This window comes from Lissotriton vulgaris, chromosome 9, assembly GCF_964263255.1.
Source record: "Lissotriton vulgaris chromosome 9, aLisVul1.2, whole genome shotgun sequence".
Taxonomy (NCBI): domain Eukaryota; kingdom Metazoa; phylum Chordata; class Amphibia; order Caudata; family Salamandridae; genus Lissotriton; species Lissotriton vulgaris.
In genome coordinates, this window is record NC_141697.1 from 1,185,342,308 (window position 1) to 1,185,363,235 (window position 20,928).

The 20,928-nt window shown below is 41.9% G+C and overlaps 1 protein-coding gene across 1 annotated transcript in view; it reads left to right on the plus strand.

Moving 5' to 3' along the window:
* IFT122 (intraflagellar transport 122) overlaps nucleotides 1-20,928 on the plus strand; it is a 283,966-nt gene that overhangs the window by 224,755 nt on the left and 38,283 nt on the right. The window contains exons 23-24 of the mRNA XM_086939241.1: nucleotides 8,062-8,162; nucleotides 20,635-20,800. Of these exons, the coding sequence (XP_086795367.1) occupies nucleotides 8,062-8,162; nucleotides 20,635-20,800 (267 nt within the window). The remainder of the gene's footprint in view (nucleotides 1-8,061; nucleotides 8,163-20,634; nucleotides 20,801-20,928) is intronic.

Below are 20,928 nucleotides of genomic sequence, written 5' to 3' on the forward strand. Positions count from 1 at the left end.
TCACCCAGGCCTTCGTCACTAGCCGACTGGACTACGGCAACTCCCTCTACGCCTGAACCACCGCCAAACTCAAGAAGAGACTCCAGCGGATCCAGAACGCCTCAGCACGACTCATCCTGGACATCCCCCGCCACCACCACATCTCCGGACACCTGAGAGACCTGCACTGGCTCCCGGTCAACAAGAGAATCACCTGCCGTCTCCTCACCCACGCACACAAAGCCCTGCACAACCAAGGCCCAGGATACCTCAACAGCCGCCTCAACTTCTACGCTCCCAAACGCCAGCTTCGATCGACCGGCCACGCCCTCGCCGCCGCCCCCCGCATCCAAAGAGCCACCAGAGGGGGAAGATCCTTCTCCTACCTCGCCGCCAAGACTTGGAACTCCCTCCCGACCCACCTCCGCCTGACCCAGGACCACCTCGCCTTCAGGAAGCAGCTCAAGACCTGGCTGTTCGAGCAGTAGCGGACCCCCCCTCCCCTAGCGCCTTCAGACCCTCCGGGTGAGTAGTGCGCTATACAAATGCTCTGATTGATTGATTGATTGATTGATAACTGATCCAGCAGCTTTGCGTCTCCAGATAATAACTTTTCATTGTATTGTAAAACCAATTATATATTGATAAGTGGGAATACTTATACACACACTAAATGTATTCAAAATGATTTATGTGTGTGATTGTGCATGGAGGTCAATATTCAGAATTGATATGAAAAAGTATTTTGTATGTATAATATGCTTTTTTAATAATAATAGAGATTAATGCCCTTTGTGACTTTGTTACTATTTTGTAGTTTTGTAAAAGCAATACACATATATTACAAAGACTCTTGGTTAGCAACTACTGCAAGATTCATGAGTTACACCTGTGAAAACATAGGTTTATTGTGGCTAGTTTATTATTTTAAAGAATAAAAGCAACAGGGTCTGTTAAATAACCCTTTACAACATTAAGAAAATTTAAAGCAGGATAATAATCCGGATTCTGCAACAGCCACAGCACCGAAACCACCCTGATTGCAGCCACAGACTACATCTTATCCCTCCTCGACCAAGGATAAATCGTGGCCCTGATCTTCCTCAACCTCTCAGAAGTGTTCGACACGGTATCACACCATACCCTGATCAAAAGGCTTTACAACATTGGAATCTAAGGAGACGCCCTCAAGTGGATCGCCTCTTTCATTATAGGTAGAACACTGAGAATCCACCTTCCGCCCTTCCCCTCGGAACCCAAGAACACCATCTGTGGTGTCCCTCAAGGTTCATCCTTCTGTCCTACCCTGTTCAACACTTACGTGACTCCCTTGGCCAGAGTCATCAGATCGCATTGACTATATATCATATCCTACGCTGACGATATCCAGCTCATCCTCTCATTATCAGAAGACCCCTCCACCATGCTGACCAACTTCTGTAGGCTCATGACGAACATCACCAACTGGATGAGAGACAACTGCCTACAACTTAACACCGACAAGACAAGAGTGCTGATCATCGAGAGCAACACATCCCCATGGAACGATGCCTAGTGCCCCCGCCCCCGAACTAGAACACTCACCCGCTCCAACTGAAAACGCCCACAACCTAGACAGTAAGCTCACTATGAAAAGACAGATCATTGTAGTCGCATCCACCTTTTCCTCACCCTTCACATGCTCGGCAGGATTTTTCAAGTGGCTCCCCATCGACACCGTACACACCGTCATGCAAGCGCCGGTCACAAGCTCACTGGACTATGGTATTACACTGAAACTAGGAATCAACTCGCACCTCCTCAAGAGACTGCAAGCAGTACAGAACTCAGCGGACAGACTCATCCTAGAACCCCTAGATGGACCCACATCATCCCTCAACTCAAGAAGCTCCACTGGCTCTCCATTCAGAACAGATGCCAGTTCAATATGCTAATCCTCACCTTTAAAGCCTTCCACAACTAAGGACCAGCATACATCAACCACCGGGCGAACTTCCACCTTCCATCCAGACACCTGCGCTCTGCCTCGCCCACACACCCCGCATCCGCCGAAGCAACAGTGGAGGACGCCCTTTCTCCTATCTCTTTGCAAAATCCTGGAATGACCTCCCTCTTCACCTACAGACCTCATCATTTCTGCTGAAATTCAGAAAAGGACTCAAGACCTGGATGTCAGCTGAGCTCTCTGCGGCAGTACCCTCAGCTCCTGGATACCCCCCTGGGTTATTAGCCCCGTTTACAAATCACGATTGATTGATTTGTTGATTGATTGAATAATCAAGATCCATAGCACAAGCTATCCAGAACTACAGCTCCAAACGTGGCCTTCTAGGTAAGGTGTGGTTCCCACACCATACCAAGAGCGGGAAAGAAGAGGGGTTGTGTAGACATGAATAGATGGCCACTGTGGAAGGCCTGAGTGCTAGGGAGCCTTTGGGGCCTACTGAAGTTGCAGCAGGGCATGGTGGACTCAGAAAAGGGCACAGTACAACAATTTAAATACTACCCCTGCTGGACCAATGCCAGGGCACTATATAGCCTAATAAAGAAGAGCAGCCATTATGTTAAACTACCTGGCCACAATGCACATGTGTAACATTCAGTGACCTCATATTTACATTTTTGTTTGTAAATGGCATCACTCATGTGGCATCAGTTTAGTCAGACATGATCACTAGCATCAGTAACCTTCAGTATTTCTCTGCTCTGGTGTTTTTGCCTCCTTGTGGACATAAGGTGAAGGCTGAACCAATAGAATGGAATAACCCCCAATGGTGTGGAATTCAATAAATAATGCACTTGTCCATTGGACAGGTTGCTTCTTAATTCTACTTGTCCTGTAACAAAATCCACTTGTCCCTTTGGTGCCATGTAGTGCGGCGACAAGTTATGGCAGCAATCTCATTATATAAGATCTCCGATAATAGCTTATCTGATTATGCCAGGCCCATACTATAGTATGGTCTGAATACTATCAATTCCCTTATTATGCCACTTTTCCTCAGATCTGCATACTGGGATTGGAGGTAGCAGCAAGCAATAGTTCCAGGGTTACTAACTTGCATGTTTTAGGGGTTTTAAACAGCTCTTCTCTAATCTTCTCCCATACTGATCATACTGAGAGAGGTTGGAAATTTACTCTTTGACAAGGGCAGAAGTAAAACTTTTTTCAGGGTGGGAAAAAAGGTAGTTGGAGGAAAAGTGAACTTGTAAACGCTTAATAGATTTTCGCATGAGCAATCTACACATGCATATTTGCTCGTGCTAAAATGGAGTTCACAAATATTTTCTAGGAGTTTGATTTCTCAGGCCTGCTTCCGTAAATACGTGTGAATTCATGAAAGCCGTAAATCGGCACTAATGCAAGGGCATATAACATGGATGCACCTTTATGACTTTCATTAAGAATTGGGTATCTAATTTGGTCTGCTGCTAGCCAAGATCTTTTGTTTTTATTGAAAGTGTTTCTCTTTCTCTATAGGCTGGCTTCACTGTGACAACATTCTGCTCTTTCACAAGCATATCAGCACACCAAGTGTTGTTCACTGACAGGAACTGCTGTTGCAGTGTGTGCTTTTTGAGACCAAAAAATACTTTTTTGTATTTTGCCATGTTTGTTATAAAGGCAAGTGCCCGGCAGTTCCTACAACAACAAAGTTTAACAAAAGCCATGTCAAAACAAGACACGCATTGACAAAACTAAAGGGTTGACCACAAATATCAGACCTTTTTGGCTTTGCCAATGCTTGTTTATTTTTATGTTTCGCATAATCTTGTTGAAACTGGTTACTAAGCATGGGCGGAAAATCCATTCCGCTCGTGGATTTTGCGGATTTTCGGTAAATTCGCAATCCGCGAGATTCGCGAATTTCCCGCAAAATTCGCACGCAGCGGATTTTTTTTTCTTGGTGATACAATTTTGCGGCGTGCAGCGCTCACTTACCGTCATTCAGCGTTTGCCGAGTTGTTTTTCTCGATATTTTTGCGAGTGCTGCGCCATTTTGGATCTTGCTGCGGGATCCCGCGGGAGTTTGGCGACGCATCGCGAGAGTTCGCAATTGCGAACATGTAGGTGCGGCGGCAACAATCTCGCACTCGCGAAATTACAAAATTTGCAATTCTGCACAAGAAATCCACTAGCAAGCAGCATAGACCTTCTGAAAATGATGATTTTTATCAGAATAACTCCTCAGGTTGACATTTGCCTGCACTTTTTTGGATTTGAGGCCTTTTGAATCTCTTTGGATCACTTTTGGATTAGAAATCAACTTTCATAAGTAAGTTTGTTTGGGGCATTACAGTTGCTGTTCTGCAGAAAGCACTCAGCAGGTGCAAAAGTTCACTCATCATTAGTAACCATTCCCTGTAGTACTTCCTGAGGGCCCCCTCCAGAGTTCAGTTGCCTAAGTTTGTTTGGGTAATTACAGTTGCTGTTCTGCAGAAAAACGAATTTCAAAAATGAAAGCACTCAGCAGGTGCAAAAGTTCAAACTCATCATTAGTAATAGTAACCATTCCCTGTAGTGCTTCCTGACTGGGGCCCCTCCAGAGTTCAGTTGCTAGTTGCAACAATTGTATGACCCTGCTCTGACCCTCACAGCAGGCTCATATAATAGCTACAAGTAGGCCACAAAGGTCCTGGAAAAAAAAGTTGCATGCAACAGAAAGCAAATTACAGATAAGGAAGCAGGTGCCAGACTGGAATTTTAAAACAGTGACACATTAATAAACCAACCCCAAATTAATTCATGTCAGTTGAAGCATGGCAGGTGTGCTTGCTTTTCCCCCCCATAATCTACAGTGATGATGAACCAGAGGGTGGCATTGATGTACCAGAGGGTGGCATGGGTGAAACAGAAGGTGGCAGTGGTTAAACAGAGGGTGCTGGGAACCTGTGATGATGAACCAGACATAGAAACAACATAGTCGCGACCGTTGCGAGCCGACAAGTAAGTTCGCAATTGCGAACTGGTACCAAACCCTCGCGAACTGGCAGAAACCCTTGCAAACACCAAAAAAAAAAAAAATTTGCGCGTTTCGCGGATTTTGCGGATTGCGAGTTCGCAAATACGCAAATTTGAGAACGCCAGATTCGCAAAATTCGCCCATGCTTACTGGTTACACTGATTTTCATAAGGAACATTTTGGGGGAAATGCTAGGATGTATCCACACATTTTATTAACTGATGCTTCAAAGAAATGGTACCTAAAATTTCGCAGTAATTGAGCAAAACATTTTTTTCTGAGTTGCATTTCTTTGTGAATATTTTATTTTGAAAGCAAAGAATCATCAGTCTTGCTTTCAAGCTTCTGCACATATTTGCATCTTACCAGAGAGCATTCTGGGAACAAATGCGTAGCTTCATATTGTTAAACTTTGCAAACATGTGTACACATTTTTATACTGGAACCATCGTCCGTTTTGCAGTCCAAGCTTACAACATTTCCTCTGAGTGCTATACTGGCAAATCCATACTTGTGTTCCCCAGGGAGCCAAGTACTAGATTTCCAGTTTTTGACTATTCCCTATTATATTACCTATTCTAAGCTTATGATACATCCCACTCTTGTTCGACCAGTGAAAGCTTCCCACTTAAGAGGAAGAGGTGTGACGCCTCGGCTAGGGCGACTGACTCCGGAATCTGGGGATCACGGTTCGATCCCCGACACTGGCGGCAGATTAGCCCAGCACCATGTGACTCTAGGCAATAGCTTGCTTAATCTTCCCGACGGCCCCCAGCGCCTAGAGACCCTTACGGGTAATTGGGCGCTTTACAAATGTGGATAATTATTGTTATTTTAAACTGTATTAATTGTCTCCCCATATTTAAATTTCTGTGTTCTGGTACATCGCTTGAACTTTCCTCAGTATTTTGAATAGCAGGCAAATGGCTATTGAGTTGTTCAAGGGCCACTTTTTCACTAATGTCTGTAGCCTAGATCTCAAGTTTATTTGCAAAATCAGTTAACGGTGAAAGACAAAATTCTACAAAGCAGAATGGATAAATGGAACACTACTTTTTCACGGTACATGCATGTGGATGCTCATTCAGCTGTTATTTTCTTGCCTGGCATGTACATTCCAAGTTCTGAGGAAAAATATAAGTATTTCAATCAATTAAACCAGTTCTTTTTTCTGTTCTGGTCTTATTTTCCTTCTGTTTTTTATCCTGGTTGTTAAGCTTTGAGGCTTACATTTGATTACCTGATTACAGCTGTATTGAAAGCAAGGCTCCATTGTGGAGTTTTTCATGTATTTTATTTCTTATTGACTACTGTTTTCTAAACCAGGCACAACTCCCCTACAGAATACAATAATCCTGATCTGGTCATTGGGAGTTCACCAGAGACCCTTTGGCAATCTCCTACCCAATTTCTTTGCTGACCATTACAATTTACTGTTCTCTGATTTCTCTTTTGCCTGACGCTTAATATCAAGTTTTAGAAAACTCTTTTGCTGATGTTATTGTTTAAAGGGAAAAAGAAGAGTGACTTCAAAGACTGAGCAAAGGTCTTCATACCAATGCCCTAAGCAAGATTTTTAACCACTGAGTTCTTTTTGCCTTTAGTTCTGTCCAACCAATGTATCCTACGAATGCTGTCAACTTGGTCTCCTGTATGGGTCTCATAAAGCTGTAAATTCTGCTGTCCAACAGTGTACTTTTTATACCTTGTGCTTGTACATTTTTTGGCCTCATCAGAATGTTTGGGATGTCACTGAGTGGTATAATCTGTTATTCATTCTTACTGAGATATTACTGACATGCAGATGCTGGGAGTTCTACTTCAGTACATCATTATTCCACCAAAATTACAACTGGTTTGTTGTCTTATCTCTGAATACAATGGTAGCCATCTCCTTTTGTAAAGGGAATATGCTGTGTTGTTCGCAATACTTATACAAAGTAACAGATATACTACTAGTTATCTAGTAATTGCCGACTGTGTCTGATGAAATGTGATTCTGAGAACGTTGGTTGCGCTGAGTCGTACACTATACTCCTCACACCCAATAACCATTCACTATCAAATAGTTTTAAAAGAAAGTACCCTTCCATACAGCAGACCAAACCATCTATTCTGCTTCCAAAGCTCTTGCGGGGAATGTTGTTCCATTGTCCAACTTATCTCCTTGAAGTAGCTTTCTATATTGAGTCTCCATTTTATGAGCCATCAGCTTTATGAAGTTAGAAAATATATTGCCACAGCTTGTACAGTCTAGGAAAAAAATGCTTCATTCCAATAAATAAAGATTGCTTCTTCACCTCTCCTATTTTTTAAAGGTAGAGTAGCTATGTGCATGTGAGATCCTAGATCTCACACATGGTTGGAGGTATTCTAACTTTTATGAATTCAGAGAGAATACCCATCAGTCAGAACTAGCATTGCAATTGAGGAGCTTTTCCTTCATCATAATTGGATCCTCTCTGACATTCATAAAAAGTATGATGTAGCAGCATGTTTGCAAGATCCCGGATCTCACTCTTGGCTTGAGATAGTCTACCCTTTTTTAATTCACAGGAATGCCTATGGTGAAAAACTAGGTTTACAAGTAAGTAACTTTTTCTTTTTTGTTTCCAGAGTCCCAGTGTAGGTATTCTCATTATGATTTATCAAATATAAATATAAATAATGTGCTACTGCAACACCGTAAATGTGGTAGTCAGCAATCCAAGGTTATCATGGATATGCTCTTCAGACTAACTGAAGCCTATACCAAATGTGTAGCATGGGGAACCTTACCCTGCTGGTATTGCTTTTTTGCAGTTCTGAAGGTAATTTGAAAAAGTTACATTTTTAGTTTTTTATGACTGTCAAAATCATTTGGATTTAGAGCCCTCTGCTAACCTGACCATTCACATCTATACTGGATGTAGGTACTGTAAAGAAAACTCTTGTGAAACTACACTGTCAACGTTCTGTTTCATCTATGCACTAGCGATATATGAGAAGCCACTAAAGTTCTTTTGCTTGTTAATAGAGCAGCTCTTTTGAATGCCTTTGATGCCAAATGCATAAAGTCTAGTAAATTATTCCACATGGGAGAATATTTCAAACATTTTCATGTTTTTTTGTATTCCAGGATGAGCCTTTCAGTTCCCATTTGCCTGAAACACTTTTTAACATCTCTCGGTTTCTGCTGCACAGTCTGACCAAAGAAACGCCATTGGGGATCTCTAAAGTGTATCCTTTGTCCTGGGATGTTTGATGGGTCATGTATAGGTGCAAATCTCTTTTCCTTGTTTTCCATGCAAACTACGTTATGGTCATCTATTCTAAAAGGCACTATGCACGACAGAAGGCTGTCATCAATAGATTGTCTATTCCAGTCAACTAGCATTTATTTAAATTTGAACTTAACATCCCCAGTGCACAATGAAAAGCCTTCATCAGTAATGATACTTTAGACATTCTCAATACAAAGAGCTAACATGTATGCTAGTGTGCAATACATATTGTACACATTCCCAAAATCTGCTTAAATCATTGTCTACTTTTCTCAATAATGATATTTAATACATTTTCATGTTTCTACTTCAGTGTACAATACATAATGTACTTCTCCACAAACTGCATCACATACACCCTTCGCAACATGCAGTACATCTAAATATCTCTGTTCTCTTCTGTGGAATGTTACCCTGGGATATAGGTTCTTGTAGCTGATCATTGACAGCGGAAACAAATTGTTGCACTATCTCGCCCAAATTTGCCCCCCCTCTTTTTTAAGCGTATGTATGTATGTATGTATAAAAGGGGGGTCAAATTTAGGCGAAATAGCGCTCTATTGAGTATCCTTTTTGGTGGTGCGATCTCCATGGCATGACCATGCCGTTAAACACTGTTGAGCCACTCCCTCACCGGAAGAGAAGAGCCCTTGCCCTAACATACAATTATATGATAAGGGTATTTTTAGGGTGGGTGTGGGTTTTTGGGTGGCAGCGGTATTTTTAGGGTTTAGGGTGGGTGTGGGTTTTGGATGGTCTCTCTCCTATGCAGAATTCGTTGCATAGGAGAGAGACCTTTAGCCATCGGCACAGCTTTGGGGGCAAAAATGTGCACGCGTTGCATTGCTTTGAATGTCAACGCATGCACGTCTGGCAATTCCCTTGCGGGAGCGCGAAGCGCCATATGGTGGTGCCATATTGTCGCAATCATCGCGCCTTGCTGCACGCTCCCGCAAGGGAATTGCGCAGGCCCCTCCACCCCCGCGAGGCGCACGCTTGTGCCGGTTTCCAATAGCACAGATGATTTCTTACATCCAGGTTTCCCTTATGGGAGCACTTTCCGGGCCCCCCTCTGAGACCCAGAGACAAGAGGGCAGGCAAGTGGCAGCTCAGCGCCACGCCGATTACTGTTTGATCCTGTTTCATTCGTGACGTTATTTTTAAAAAAACTGTAATTCGAGGACTGTGTTTTTTTCCATTTTAGTCAGACTCTGCAAACAATCATCCAAGGAGATTGATATTACCCATTCAATTTTCTGGAGAAACCCATCCAACCTAGAATCCAAATGATTAGATTATCATCGGAAAATAGTTTCAGCTGACATTTGGTGGGCCTGAATTAACTGCAGTTATATGCAAGCTCAAGTCACTTTCTGTTTTTTTTTTGGCGTAAGTAAAGGGTAAGTAGTTTTACAAGCCTTTCTTTCATGAACCTCCACTTTAGTAGTCAACAAATTCATCCCCCCAGTCTGCAGAGTCCTCACAACATAAAACTGGCTCTGCTAGAAGATCTATAATACTGCCTCCTTATTTGTAGTCACACGTATATCACATTTCAACCTCTACTGGCCCACTGTTGGACAAGTCTACACCCTGGCACGTGGAAGTATGGCTAAATTTAAGCTCCTTCTCCTGGCAGCAAGGCAGTCTTGTATCTGTAGTCCAGACCCCGTAAACAGCAATTATAGCGTCCACGTAGATATGACACTGCATTTGTAATGGATGCATCCTGACGAAGGCATGACGAGAACACTGACAGGTTTGGAAAAGAAGAGCTGCTTTCAACAGAAGCAAGTGGTCCACCTTAGATTTATCGACAGTGTAAAGTGAATTCAAGAGTGTAAAGTAAATTAGGTATCTAGTACAATTCAATAGTATTTTTCAGAATAAGGTATATGTACAGTTCCCACTCCTCCTAGAGGAAATCCTCAGGTTTTATGGTGTAAGCATGCCAGACTAATGTGGTTTAATGGCTAGAACGGCCGACCTTGAAGCAGGGCAAATAGGATAGAGTCTGGCGGGCGGCTCAAGCATCCTGTGATTCTGGGGAAATCTCTCCCCGTGCCTCAAAATAACAAAATGAATGTGTCTGTAAGGCAACTGGTACTCATGTAAAGCGCTCTGATAACATGGGGTCGAGTTCGCGCTATATAAAAATGCAACAAAAAAACAGAACAATTCATTTTGAAACTGCTTGCCACTCTCTTCTGAAATGTCTAGTGTACACCCCAGAACACAAGGATGCAAAATGTTAATCTTCTTAACCCACTCAAGCATTTCATCGAAACAAAATACCCACTGAAAGGGAAGTAATTAGGTTCCCAGCCAGAGGGCAGCTTTGTGACACACACTATATTAGAAATAATCAACGATGCCCTTCTGATCCTGGACCAAGGTTTTGCATGCCTAATGATCCTTCCAGACTTCTCAGCCGTATTTGATATAATGGTCATGCATGTGACCCTTGTAAAAATATTCTATATGAGAAAGAATCTGAGCAGCACTGTCCTGAGTGTCTCGTAATATCATCACTGATTTGCACTGTCCCTATTCAGTCATGAAATCACTGGTGTGAATTTCAACTTCACAACCTTTGAGTTTTCAAAATCACGTTGCCTTTATTTAGTTAAACCTAATATTTAGTTACACATGAATAACATGGGAAAGGGAAACAATTTCAGCCTACGCTCCTCCGCAGCATTAATCTGATAAACCTGTAGTAGATTTAAAAGGAAAAATCCATTCATTTGTACTGTTCAGGATTCAGTACATAAATTACCTTCTAGCTGAGATTCTAAATGAACACCCAGAACGCTTAAAAGCAACCCTCCTTGTCAAAGCTGGGAGAGGATGTGATCCGTCAGCTAGACTGCCGACTTTTGTGCTGGAAACCAGGGTTCGAGCCTCGGGTTCGCGTCCACAGCCTGTGATTCTGGCCAAATCACTTAATCTCCCTGTACCTGAATGTATAAGTCACATGTGCTCATGTAAAGCGCTCCAATACCTTCGGGTCGAGTTCGCGCTACATAAATATGAAAAAAAAAGCTAGGACAGCTACCGTTACGAGAAAGTTTGCCCACATTTCGACCAATACAGTTTTCACTGATGCGGCTACCCCATTGTACCAAGAATCGTTTGTAAATATGCTTGCATCACATACAAAACTCCATTTCTGGCACCCCACAACCACATAGTGCAAAACCTGACCATCGCAAGGAGGCAACACCCTTAAAAGATGAGACAACTTGCTTCTACAAACACCAAGATTCAAGAAAAACACAATCACTGTTGACCGGTCCTTCTATCATCAACTTCTCAAAACAAGCATTGGCATAGCCAATAGGTCTCCCCTTTGGGACCTTATAAGTGTTTAGCCATGCAACAGTTGATGTTGTTGCACCAAGGCTATTGTGCTGCATAATTAAATACTCATAAGTTCCCAAAAGCGAGACCTATTGGCTATGCCAATGCTTGTTTAGGTTTAGAGTGGGTGTGGGTTTTTGGGTGGCATGGGTATTTTTAGGTTTTTGGGTGGTAGTGTGTTTTTGGGTGGTGGTAAGGGTATTCTTTGGGGTTTAGGATGGATGTAGGTCTTTGGGTGGTGCAAGGGTAATTTTAGGATTTAGGGTAGGTGTGGGTTTTTAGGTGGTGGCAAGGATATTTTCTAGGTGTAGGGTGGGTCTGGGTTTTTAGGTGCAATTGTATTTTTAGGGTTTAGGGTGAATGTGGCTTTATGGGTGGTGGCAATGGTATTTTTAGGATTTAGGGTGGGTATGGGTTTTTGGGTGGTAAGGGTATTTACACAGATTGCAGCCAGCCAATCACAGCATTCCTGTTGACACGTGAATTTGCAATTTGTCAAGACAGTTGTGGCCACCATTTTATGTAACTAGACACGGCCCCATGGCTGGAATATAGGGTCTCTTGGGGAGCCATGTGTATAATATGGTGGGTTTTTTTTTTCAACCACAAGCGATATTCTTGAAGGTGTTGATGCTCAGCAGGCCCCCTCCCACGGTGTAACATTGCGACAAATTTTCAAATATGACCTAAAAATGTGCAAAAAAAATAAATTCGTCGACTAACTTGGACACTAATGCACTTACTGAGAGACCCACTCAAACTCTTACACCCAATCACAGACCCACCCAGAGGCTCACACATCCGCTTGCAGACCCACTGAGACACTCACAGACCCATTCAGACACTCATGCACTCACTCATAGACCCACTGAGACACTCATGCACACACTCACTCAGACACTCACACACCTGCTCACAGACCCATTCTAACACTTATGCACCCAATCACAGACCCACTCACTCTCATGTACCCACTCACATACCCCCTGAGACACTCAGACACCCACACACAGACATAATTATACACTTGTGCAGTCACTCACAGACTGAGCCAGACACTCAGGCACTCACTCAGAGACCCACACAGGCATTTATGCATCCACTCACAGACCTATTTACACACTCATGCAGCCACTCACCGACCAAGGGTACACACTCATGCACCCACTCAGAGGGATCACTGACAGAATATCGAGGAGCAAAATATCGACCTGCCAAAATATCGTTCAGAAAATATAGAATGCCAGAATATCCAAATCCTATCTTCAAACAGGTAAGTACAAAAATATCGACTCCAAAATATTGTTGTAAAAAATAGACAGTCAAAATATCGAATTTTTTAAATGTCTTAAAAGTAATTTAAAATTAATATATATATACATATATATTTATATACATATTATTAACAAAACATATACAATATTTTCAACGTAGGATAGCGAGAGGGTTAAATTTACTATTCCCACTCCAGAGAGTGCAACAGTAGGGAAAGCATTGGATAGCGTAGAGGTAAAAATTACTATTCCCACTCCAGAGAGTACAACAGTAGGGAAAGCATTGCATAGCGTAGGGGTAAAAATTACTATTCCCACTCCAGAGAGTGCAACAGTAGGGAAAGCATTGGATAGCATAGAGGTAAAAATTACTATTCCCACTCCAGTGAGTGCAACAGTAGGGAAAGCGTTGGATAGCGGGAGATTAAAAATTACTATTCCCACTCCAGTGAGTGCAACAGTAGGGAAAGCATTGGATAGCGTAGGGGTAAAAATTACTATTCCCACTCCAGAGAATGCAACAGTAGGGAAAGCATTGGATAGCGTAGGCATAAAATTTACTGTTCCCACTCCTGTGAGTGCAACAGTAGGGAAAGCGTTTGATAGCGGGAGATTAAAAATTACTATTCGCACTCCAGTGAGTGCAACAGTAGGGAAAGCATTGGATAGCGTAGGGGTAAAAATTACTATTCCCACTCCAGAGAATGCAACAGTAGGGAAAGCATTGGATAGCGTAGGCATAAAATTACTATTCCAACTCCAGAGAGTGCAACAGTAGGGAAAGCGTTGGATAGCGTAGAGGTAAAAATTACTATTCCAACTCCAGAGAGTGCAACAGTAGGGAAAGCATTGCATAGCGTAGGGGTAAAAATTACTATTCCCACTCCAGTGAGTGCAACAGTAGGGAAAGCGTTGGATAGCGGGAGATTAAAAATTACTATTCCCACTCCAGTGAGTGCAACAGTCGGGAAAGCATTGGATAGCGTAGAGGCAAAAATTACTATTCCCACTCCAGAGAGTACAACAGTAGGGAAAGCATTGCATAGCGTAGGGGTAAAAATTACTATTCCCACTCCAGAGAGTGCAACAGTAGGGAAAGCATTGGATAACGTAGAGGTAAAAATTACTATTCCCACTCCAGTGAGTGCAACAGTAGGAAAAGCGTTGGATAGCGGGAGATTAAAAATTACTATTTCCACTCCAGTGAGTGCAACAGTAGGGAAAGCATTGGATAGCGTAGGGGTAAAAATTACTATTCCCACTCCAGAGAATGCAACAGTAGGGAAAGCATTGGATAGCGTAGGCATCAAATTTACTATTCCCACTCCTGTGAGTGCAACAGTAGGGAAAGCGTTGGATAGTGGGAGATTAAAAATTACTATTCGCACTCCAGTGAGTGCAACAGTAGGGAAAGCATTGGATAGCGTAGGGGTAAAAATTACTATTCCCACTCCAGAGAATGCAACAGTAGGGAAAGCATTGGATAGCGTAGGCATAAAATTTACTATTCCCACTCCTGTGAGTGCAACAGTAGGGAAAGCATTGGATAGCGGGAGGGTAAAAATTACTATTCCAACTCCAGAGAGTGCAACAGTAGGGAAAGCGTTGGATAGCGTAGAGGTAAAAATTACTATTCCAACTCCAGAGAGTGCAACAGTAGGGAAAGCATTGCATAGCGTAGGGGTAAAAATTACTATTCCCACTCCAGTGAGTGCAACAGTAGGGAAAGCGTTGGATAGCGGGAGATTAAAAATTACTATTCCCACTCCTGTGAGTGCAACAGTAGGGAAAGCATTGGATAGCGTAGGGGTAAAAATTACTATTCCCACTCCAAAGAATGCAACAGTAAGGAAAGCATTGGATAGCGTAGGCATAAAATGTACTATTCCCACTCCTGTGAGTGCAACAGTAGGGAAAGCGTTGGATAGCGGGAGGGTAAAAATTACTATTCCAACTCCCGAGAGTGCAACAGTAGGGAAAGCGTTGGATAGCGTAGAGGTAAACATTACTATTCCAACGCCAGAGAGTGCAACAGTAGGGAAAGCGTTGGATAGCGTAGAGGTAAAAATTACAATTCCCACTCCAGAGATTTCAACAGTAGGGAAAGCATTGGATAGCGGGAGAGTAAAAATTACTATTCCCACTCCAGAGAGTGCAACAGTAGGGAAAGCGTTGGATAGCGTAGGGGTAAAAAATTACTATTCCCACTCCAGAGAGTGCTACAGTAGGGAAAACGTTGGATAGCGTAAGGGTAAAAAATACTATTCCCACTCCAGTGAGTGCAACAGTAGGGAAAGCGTTGGATAGCGGGAGGGTAAAAATTACTATTCCCACTCCAATGAGTGCAACAGTAGGGAAAGCATTGGATGGCGGGAGAGTAAAAATTACTATTCCCACTCCTGAGAGTGCAACAGTAGGGAAAGCGTTGGATAGCGTAGGGGTAAAAATTACTATTCCCACTCCAGTGAGTGCAACAGTAGGGAAAGCGTTGGATAGCGGGAGGGTAAAAATTACTATTCCCACTCCAGAGAGTGCAACAGTAGGGAAAGCGATAGCGTAGGGGTAAAAATCACTATTCCCACTCCAGTGAGTGCAACAGTAGGGAAAGCGTTGGATAGCATAGAGGTACAAATTACTATTCCCACTCCAGAGAGTGCAACAGTAGGGAAAGCGTTGGATAGCGTAGGTGTAAAAATTACTATTCCCACTCCAGTGAGTGCAACAGTAGGGAAAGCATTGGATGGCGGGAGAGTAAAAATTACTATTCCCACTCCTGAGAGTGCAACAGTAGGGAAAGTGTTGGATAGCGTAGGGATAAAAATTACTATTCCCACTCCAGAGAGTGCAACAGTAGGGAAAGCGTTGGATAGCGTAGGTGTAAAAATTACTATTCCCACTCCAGTGAGTCTAATAGTAGGCAAAGTAAATACTTCAAATATGAATTCAATTTAATTAAATATTAATTCCAATTACAAATAATATAACATATTTAACAATTTTATATAATATATTAATTAATGAATTAAAAATGCAAATGAAATTTAATTATTAAAAAAATTACCTACTGATACAAATTATTTACCAATTAACACTAAATTATTGAACAATTAATAAAAAATGTAATATTACAACAAAAATAAGCAATAAATAAATTTAAAAATTTAATTATTTATAATTCAATTACTTCCTACACTATTCCCCTATAAATGCACAACCCACTACTGAAAAGAAATTAATAAAATTAACATAATTATCAATTAATTATATTTTAATTAATTACCAATTAATTCAAAATAAATACCAATAAATAAATTAACATATTTAATGAATTATATTTAAATTACTTCCCACCCTATTCCCCTATAAACCCACAACCCGCTGCAGAAAATATATTAATTTATTTAACATAATTATCAATTAATCAATTAAGTAAAATTAATTGCCAATTATATTTTAATTAATTACCAATTAATAAGTAATTACCAAGTAATTCAACATAAATACAAATAAATAAATTAACATATTTAATTAATTATATTTAAATTACTTCCCACCCTATTCCCCTATAAACCCACAACCCGCTACAGAAATATATTACGCAAAAATTAAATACAATTAAATTAATTAATTAAAATGAATTATAAAATAAATATACACTTTTCACACATATAGTAACATAAAAAACACTTAAAAAAGTCATATTAATTTACTTACCTCAAGTTCGATGTTTTTGTTGTCTATATTCTGTCCATTCGATATTTTGTCCATTCTATATTTTTAACTCGATATTTTGGCCAGTCGATATTTTTTATTCGATATTATGACTGTATACCCCCTCAGAGACCCACTCACATACTCCTGCACCCACTCAGAGACCTTCTCAGAAACACATTGACCTAATCACATACCCACTGAGACCTGCACCCACTCGCAGACACACACACTCATGCTCTCACTTGCAGACCCACTCAGACACTTATAAACTCACTCAGAGATCCAGTCTGACACACAGCCACTCATAGACCCGCTCAGACACTCATGCACCCAGTTGCTCACCTACTCAGTCTCACGCATCCACTCACAGACCCGTTCAGACACTCACATACCCACTGAGACACTCGCACACGGGCCCACTCATACACCCACTCACAGAATTATTCAGAAACACCCACACAGACACTGACTCACCCACTCACAGACCCACCATTCAGACACTCGTGCACCCATCATAGACCCATTCAAACACTGACACAACCACTCAGTCACTCAGAGGCTCTTTCATCTGCTTGCAGACCCACTCAGATACTTATTCACCCACTCAGACTCCCACACACCCACTCACAGGCCCTCCGAGATACTCGCTCACACACTCGCAGACCCACTGAAACACTCCTGCACCCACACACTCACAGACCCACTCAGACACCCACGGACCCGCTTTCAGACCCATTCTAACACTTATGCACCCAATCACAGACCCACTCACTCTCATTACCCACTCATGTACCATTCAAACACTCATGCACCCAGTCATAGACCCACTGAGACACATCCACCCACTCACATACCCACTGAGACACTCGCACACCCACTGAGACACTCACGCACCCACTCACAGACACATTCAGACACTCACTCGCAGACTGAGCCAAACAGTCATGCACAGACCCACTCAGACACTCACACACCTAGTCAATCACTCACTCAGAGACTCATGCATCCACTCATAGACCTATTCAGACACTGACACCCTCAGTCAGATGCAATGAGGGACTTCTATAGTTGTGATTTTAAAATGCGCTGGTGTCTATTGAATGCCTGCTTTTGTTTTGCTTATTTGAGCAAATTTGTGAATTCTAAAAAAATAACTAAAAGAGATTTTAAAAGAACCAGTGTTTAGAAAATAGGATGGCTCTGAGAAGAGCCTTTGTGTTTATTGTATGTAGACAATAACTACACATAAAACAGAGTGCAGTGTTTCAAGTTGTTTAGGAGCACCTTGTTGCCTTTCTCAAACTAAAGTTTACAGGGACGTTATAGTTAGGAAATAACATTAAAAAACCTTAGAAATTATCTGAAAGGTTACAGGGACGTAGGACATAACATTAACAAAACTTTAGAAAATCACAGGAAAAACAAAGGTTACTGGATGTTCTAGTTGGGAAATAGAATTTTTAAAAACGTAGAAATTCACTGAACGAAACAAAGGTTACAAGGATGTCTCAGTTAAGCTTATGTTTCACTCATACACAACCCTTGAAATTCAGCAGTTATAGTTACCTTAGATAACTTTAACGTATGCCCCCACAATGCTCTGCTTATGACCTCACATATGACATCACTAATGACATGGTCAGTGTCATCACTGTTGATATCTCAAATGACATCACTGATGGCATCATCCAAAGAACCCCTCACATACCCACTAACACTCCCATACAATCTCTCAAACACCCATAGAACCATTCACATACTTATTCACAGACCATAGAACTACTTATCCACTCGCTCACTCATACAGCCACTCACACAACCAGTCACTCAGCCATACAACCACTCACATAGCCACTCACTCACCCATACAGCTACTAACAGATATACTCACTCACCCATACAGCCACTCACACATCCCTTCACTCATCCACAAAACAACTTACATACCCATTCACATATCTGTACAAGCACTCACATGCCCACTCACTCACCTCTACAACCATGCATATACACATTGACTGTGCAATACAGGTACTCACATCCCCTCACTTCCCCATACACCCACTCAAACAGCTACTCAGTCACTCACCCATACACCCACTTGAACTCCCAGTCACTCACCCATAAAGCTACTCACACAGGCACTCAGTCACTGATACAGCCACTCACCCACCCATACAGCTACTCCCATAACCCCTCACTCATCCATACAGCCAATCACACAGCCTCAGACTCACCCATGCAATAGCTGCCACAACCCACCCACTCACTCACTGATATAGCAACTCACACACCCACTTACTCAACCATACATTGTCACACAGCCACACACCCACCCATACAGCCACTCACACACACACACACACATACAACAACTAACACACTCACTAACCAAAACAGCCAATCACATAGGCACTCACTTATACAGCTACCTACACACCCACATAGTTACCCATACAGCAACTCACACACTCACTCAGCAATACAACCACTCACACAGGCACTCACTCACCCATACATCTACTCACACCCCCACTTATTCACCCATACAGCCACTCGGACACACCCAATCACACACCCTCACAGCCACTCAGACAACGACTCATACACAGATTCAGACAGATTCACAGCCTCTCCGATGTCGTATGTTAGAGATAGTGTCACTCAGTAGTACAAAAAGAATAGTAATGTAAGTTATGCAGTAGCTTAGAAATATATTTAAGACATTTACAAAACATTTACACTCACTGAATGATGTCATCAGTGATGTCACTTGAGATGTCATCAGTGATGTCACTAATAAGAAGCGCATTGGCGAGCTGTAAGTTATAGCTAGCTCAGGAAACTATAACTGGTGAATTTCAATGGTTTTGTATGAGTGAAATCTGAGCTGAACTATAACATATATATAATTTCTTTACCTATAAAATAATACATTTTTTGTGGTAATGGCATATGGGTGATATGGGTGGTTAAAAAATGTATGATAAAAACGTGTGGTAAAGATGGATTGTTTGTGAGGGCAGCTCCTCGCTTTATACACCACCTTCTCAGCCACTGCACACCTTTCCATACCCCCGTACCACTTCTCCCAGGAGGACCTTGCACGTTTTGTAAAGACATGCTTTGTTTATACACCCCTCAACATTTTGCATTGTCTGACTCCACTTCACGTTTTCAAATAGCTGTTAAATCTTTTGCATATAGAGTATTCAGAGGAGGTGGTTGGGTTTGAAAACGTAGAAAAATACCTTTGGTAACACTGGCTTTGGTGGATTCTCTATTTCCTCCAGCAAATTATTTATGCCCTTCTCATCTCCTCTCTCAGCTTTTGGATCTACTAAGTCAGTCTACTACTGGACATGTATGGAAACGGGAGGGGCAATGCACAGTGGTGTCAATTGTGCCTTTACATGATGTCTTGCAAGTTCAATACCTGGAGATATGAGTTGCACACCCAGTAGCATTAGAACATGAATATACTTCTCCCTGTCCCGTGTCAAATAGAAGATAAAGATTTGTTAGAAGGAACACAGAATCCATCAGAACCAGGGAAATTGTTAATTGTTCTTCATCCTCTATTCTTTTATCCATTAATTCTTCCTATTTTGTCTCTGCATCGTAGCTTTTTTTCCCATGCTTTGTGCAGTCCAGCTGATCATTAATTCTGCATGTCCATTTGCTGATGTTTGTGCACTTCTTCTTCTGAATATCCCACAATGATCATTTTTGACTTAGTAGCACTTCTGAATTGTCTCCTTCACTGTATCCCACACCAGTGCTTGCTTATCTTTTTCTTCGCTCCATTCCTTTTTTGTTACTTGTGTAGTTGCTTCACTGTTGAACACTCATTCGTCACCTTTTCCTTGATACATTTTCACCCTTCTCACTCATTTTCAGTTAATTTCTCTTTTTCAGTAAAACACTTCAATAATGGTGCTCTATTATTCACATTACTGCTTAGATACAGCGCCTAGAAGATGAAATATGTTGTTCTGTCAAATTTACTCTAAAGCATTAGTTCGTAAAGTGCATTCAACCTCCTATGTGTCTATTTCTGCCTTAACCTTATTTCAGGAATGCCCTCTATGCTCTAGCTAAGCAAAGCAAGGCTCTGGGTGCGTATAAACTTGCCCGACATGCCTACGAGAAGTTACAGGGTCTGCGGATGCCATCACGGTTCCAGGATTCTATCGAGCTTGGAAGCCTGACTATCCGATCCAAACCATTTCATGACAGTGAGGCAAGTATAACTTGCTTTCTGACGTTCTCTTAACCCATAATTGCTTTTCAGGGCATTTGAAGAGCTAAGATTACCCTATTTGAAGTCCAAATTTAAAGGTTTCTGCATTGGTAGTGGTCAGGCCACCT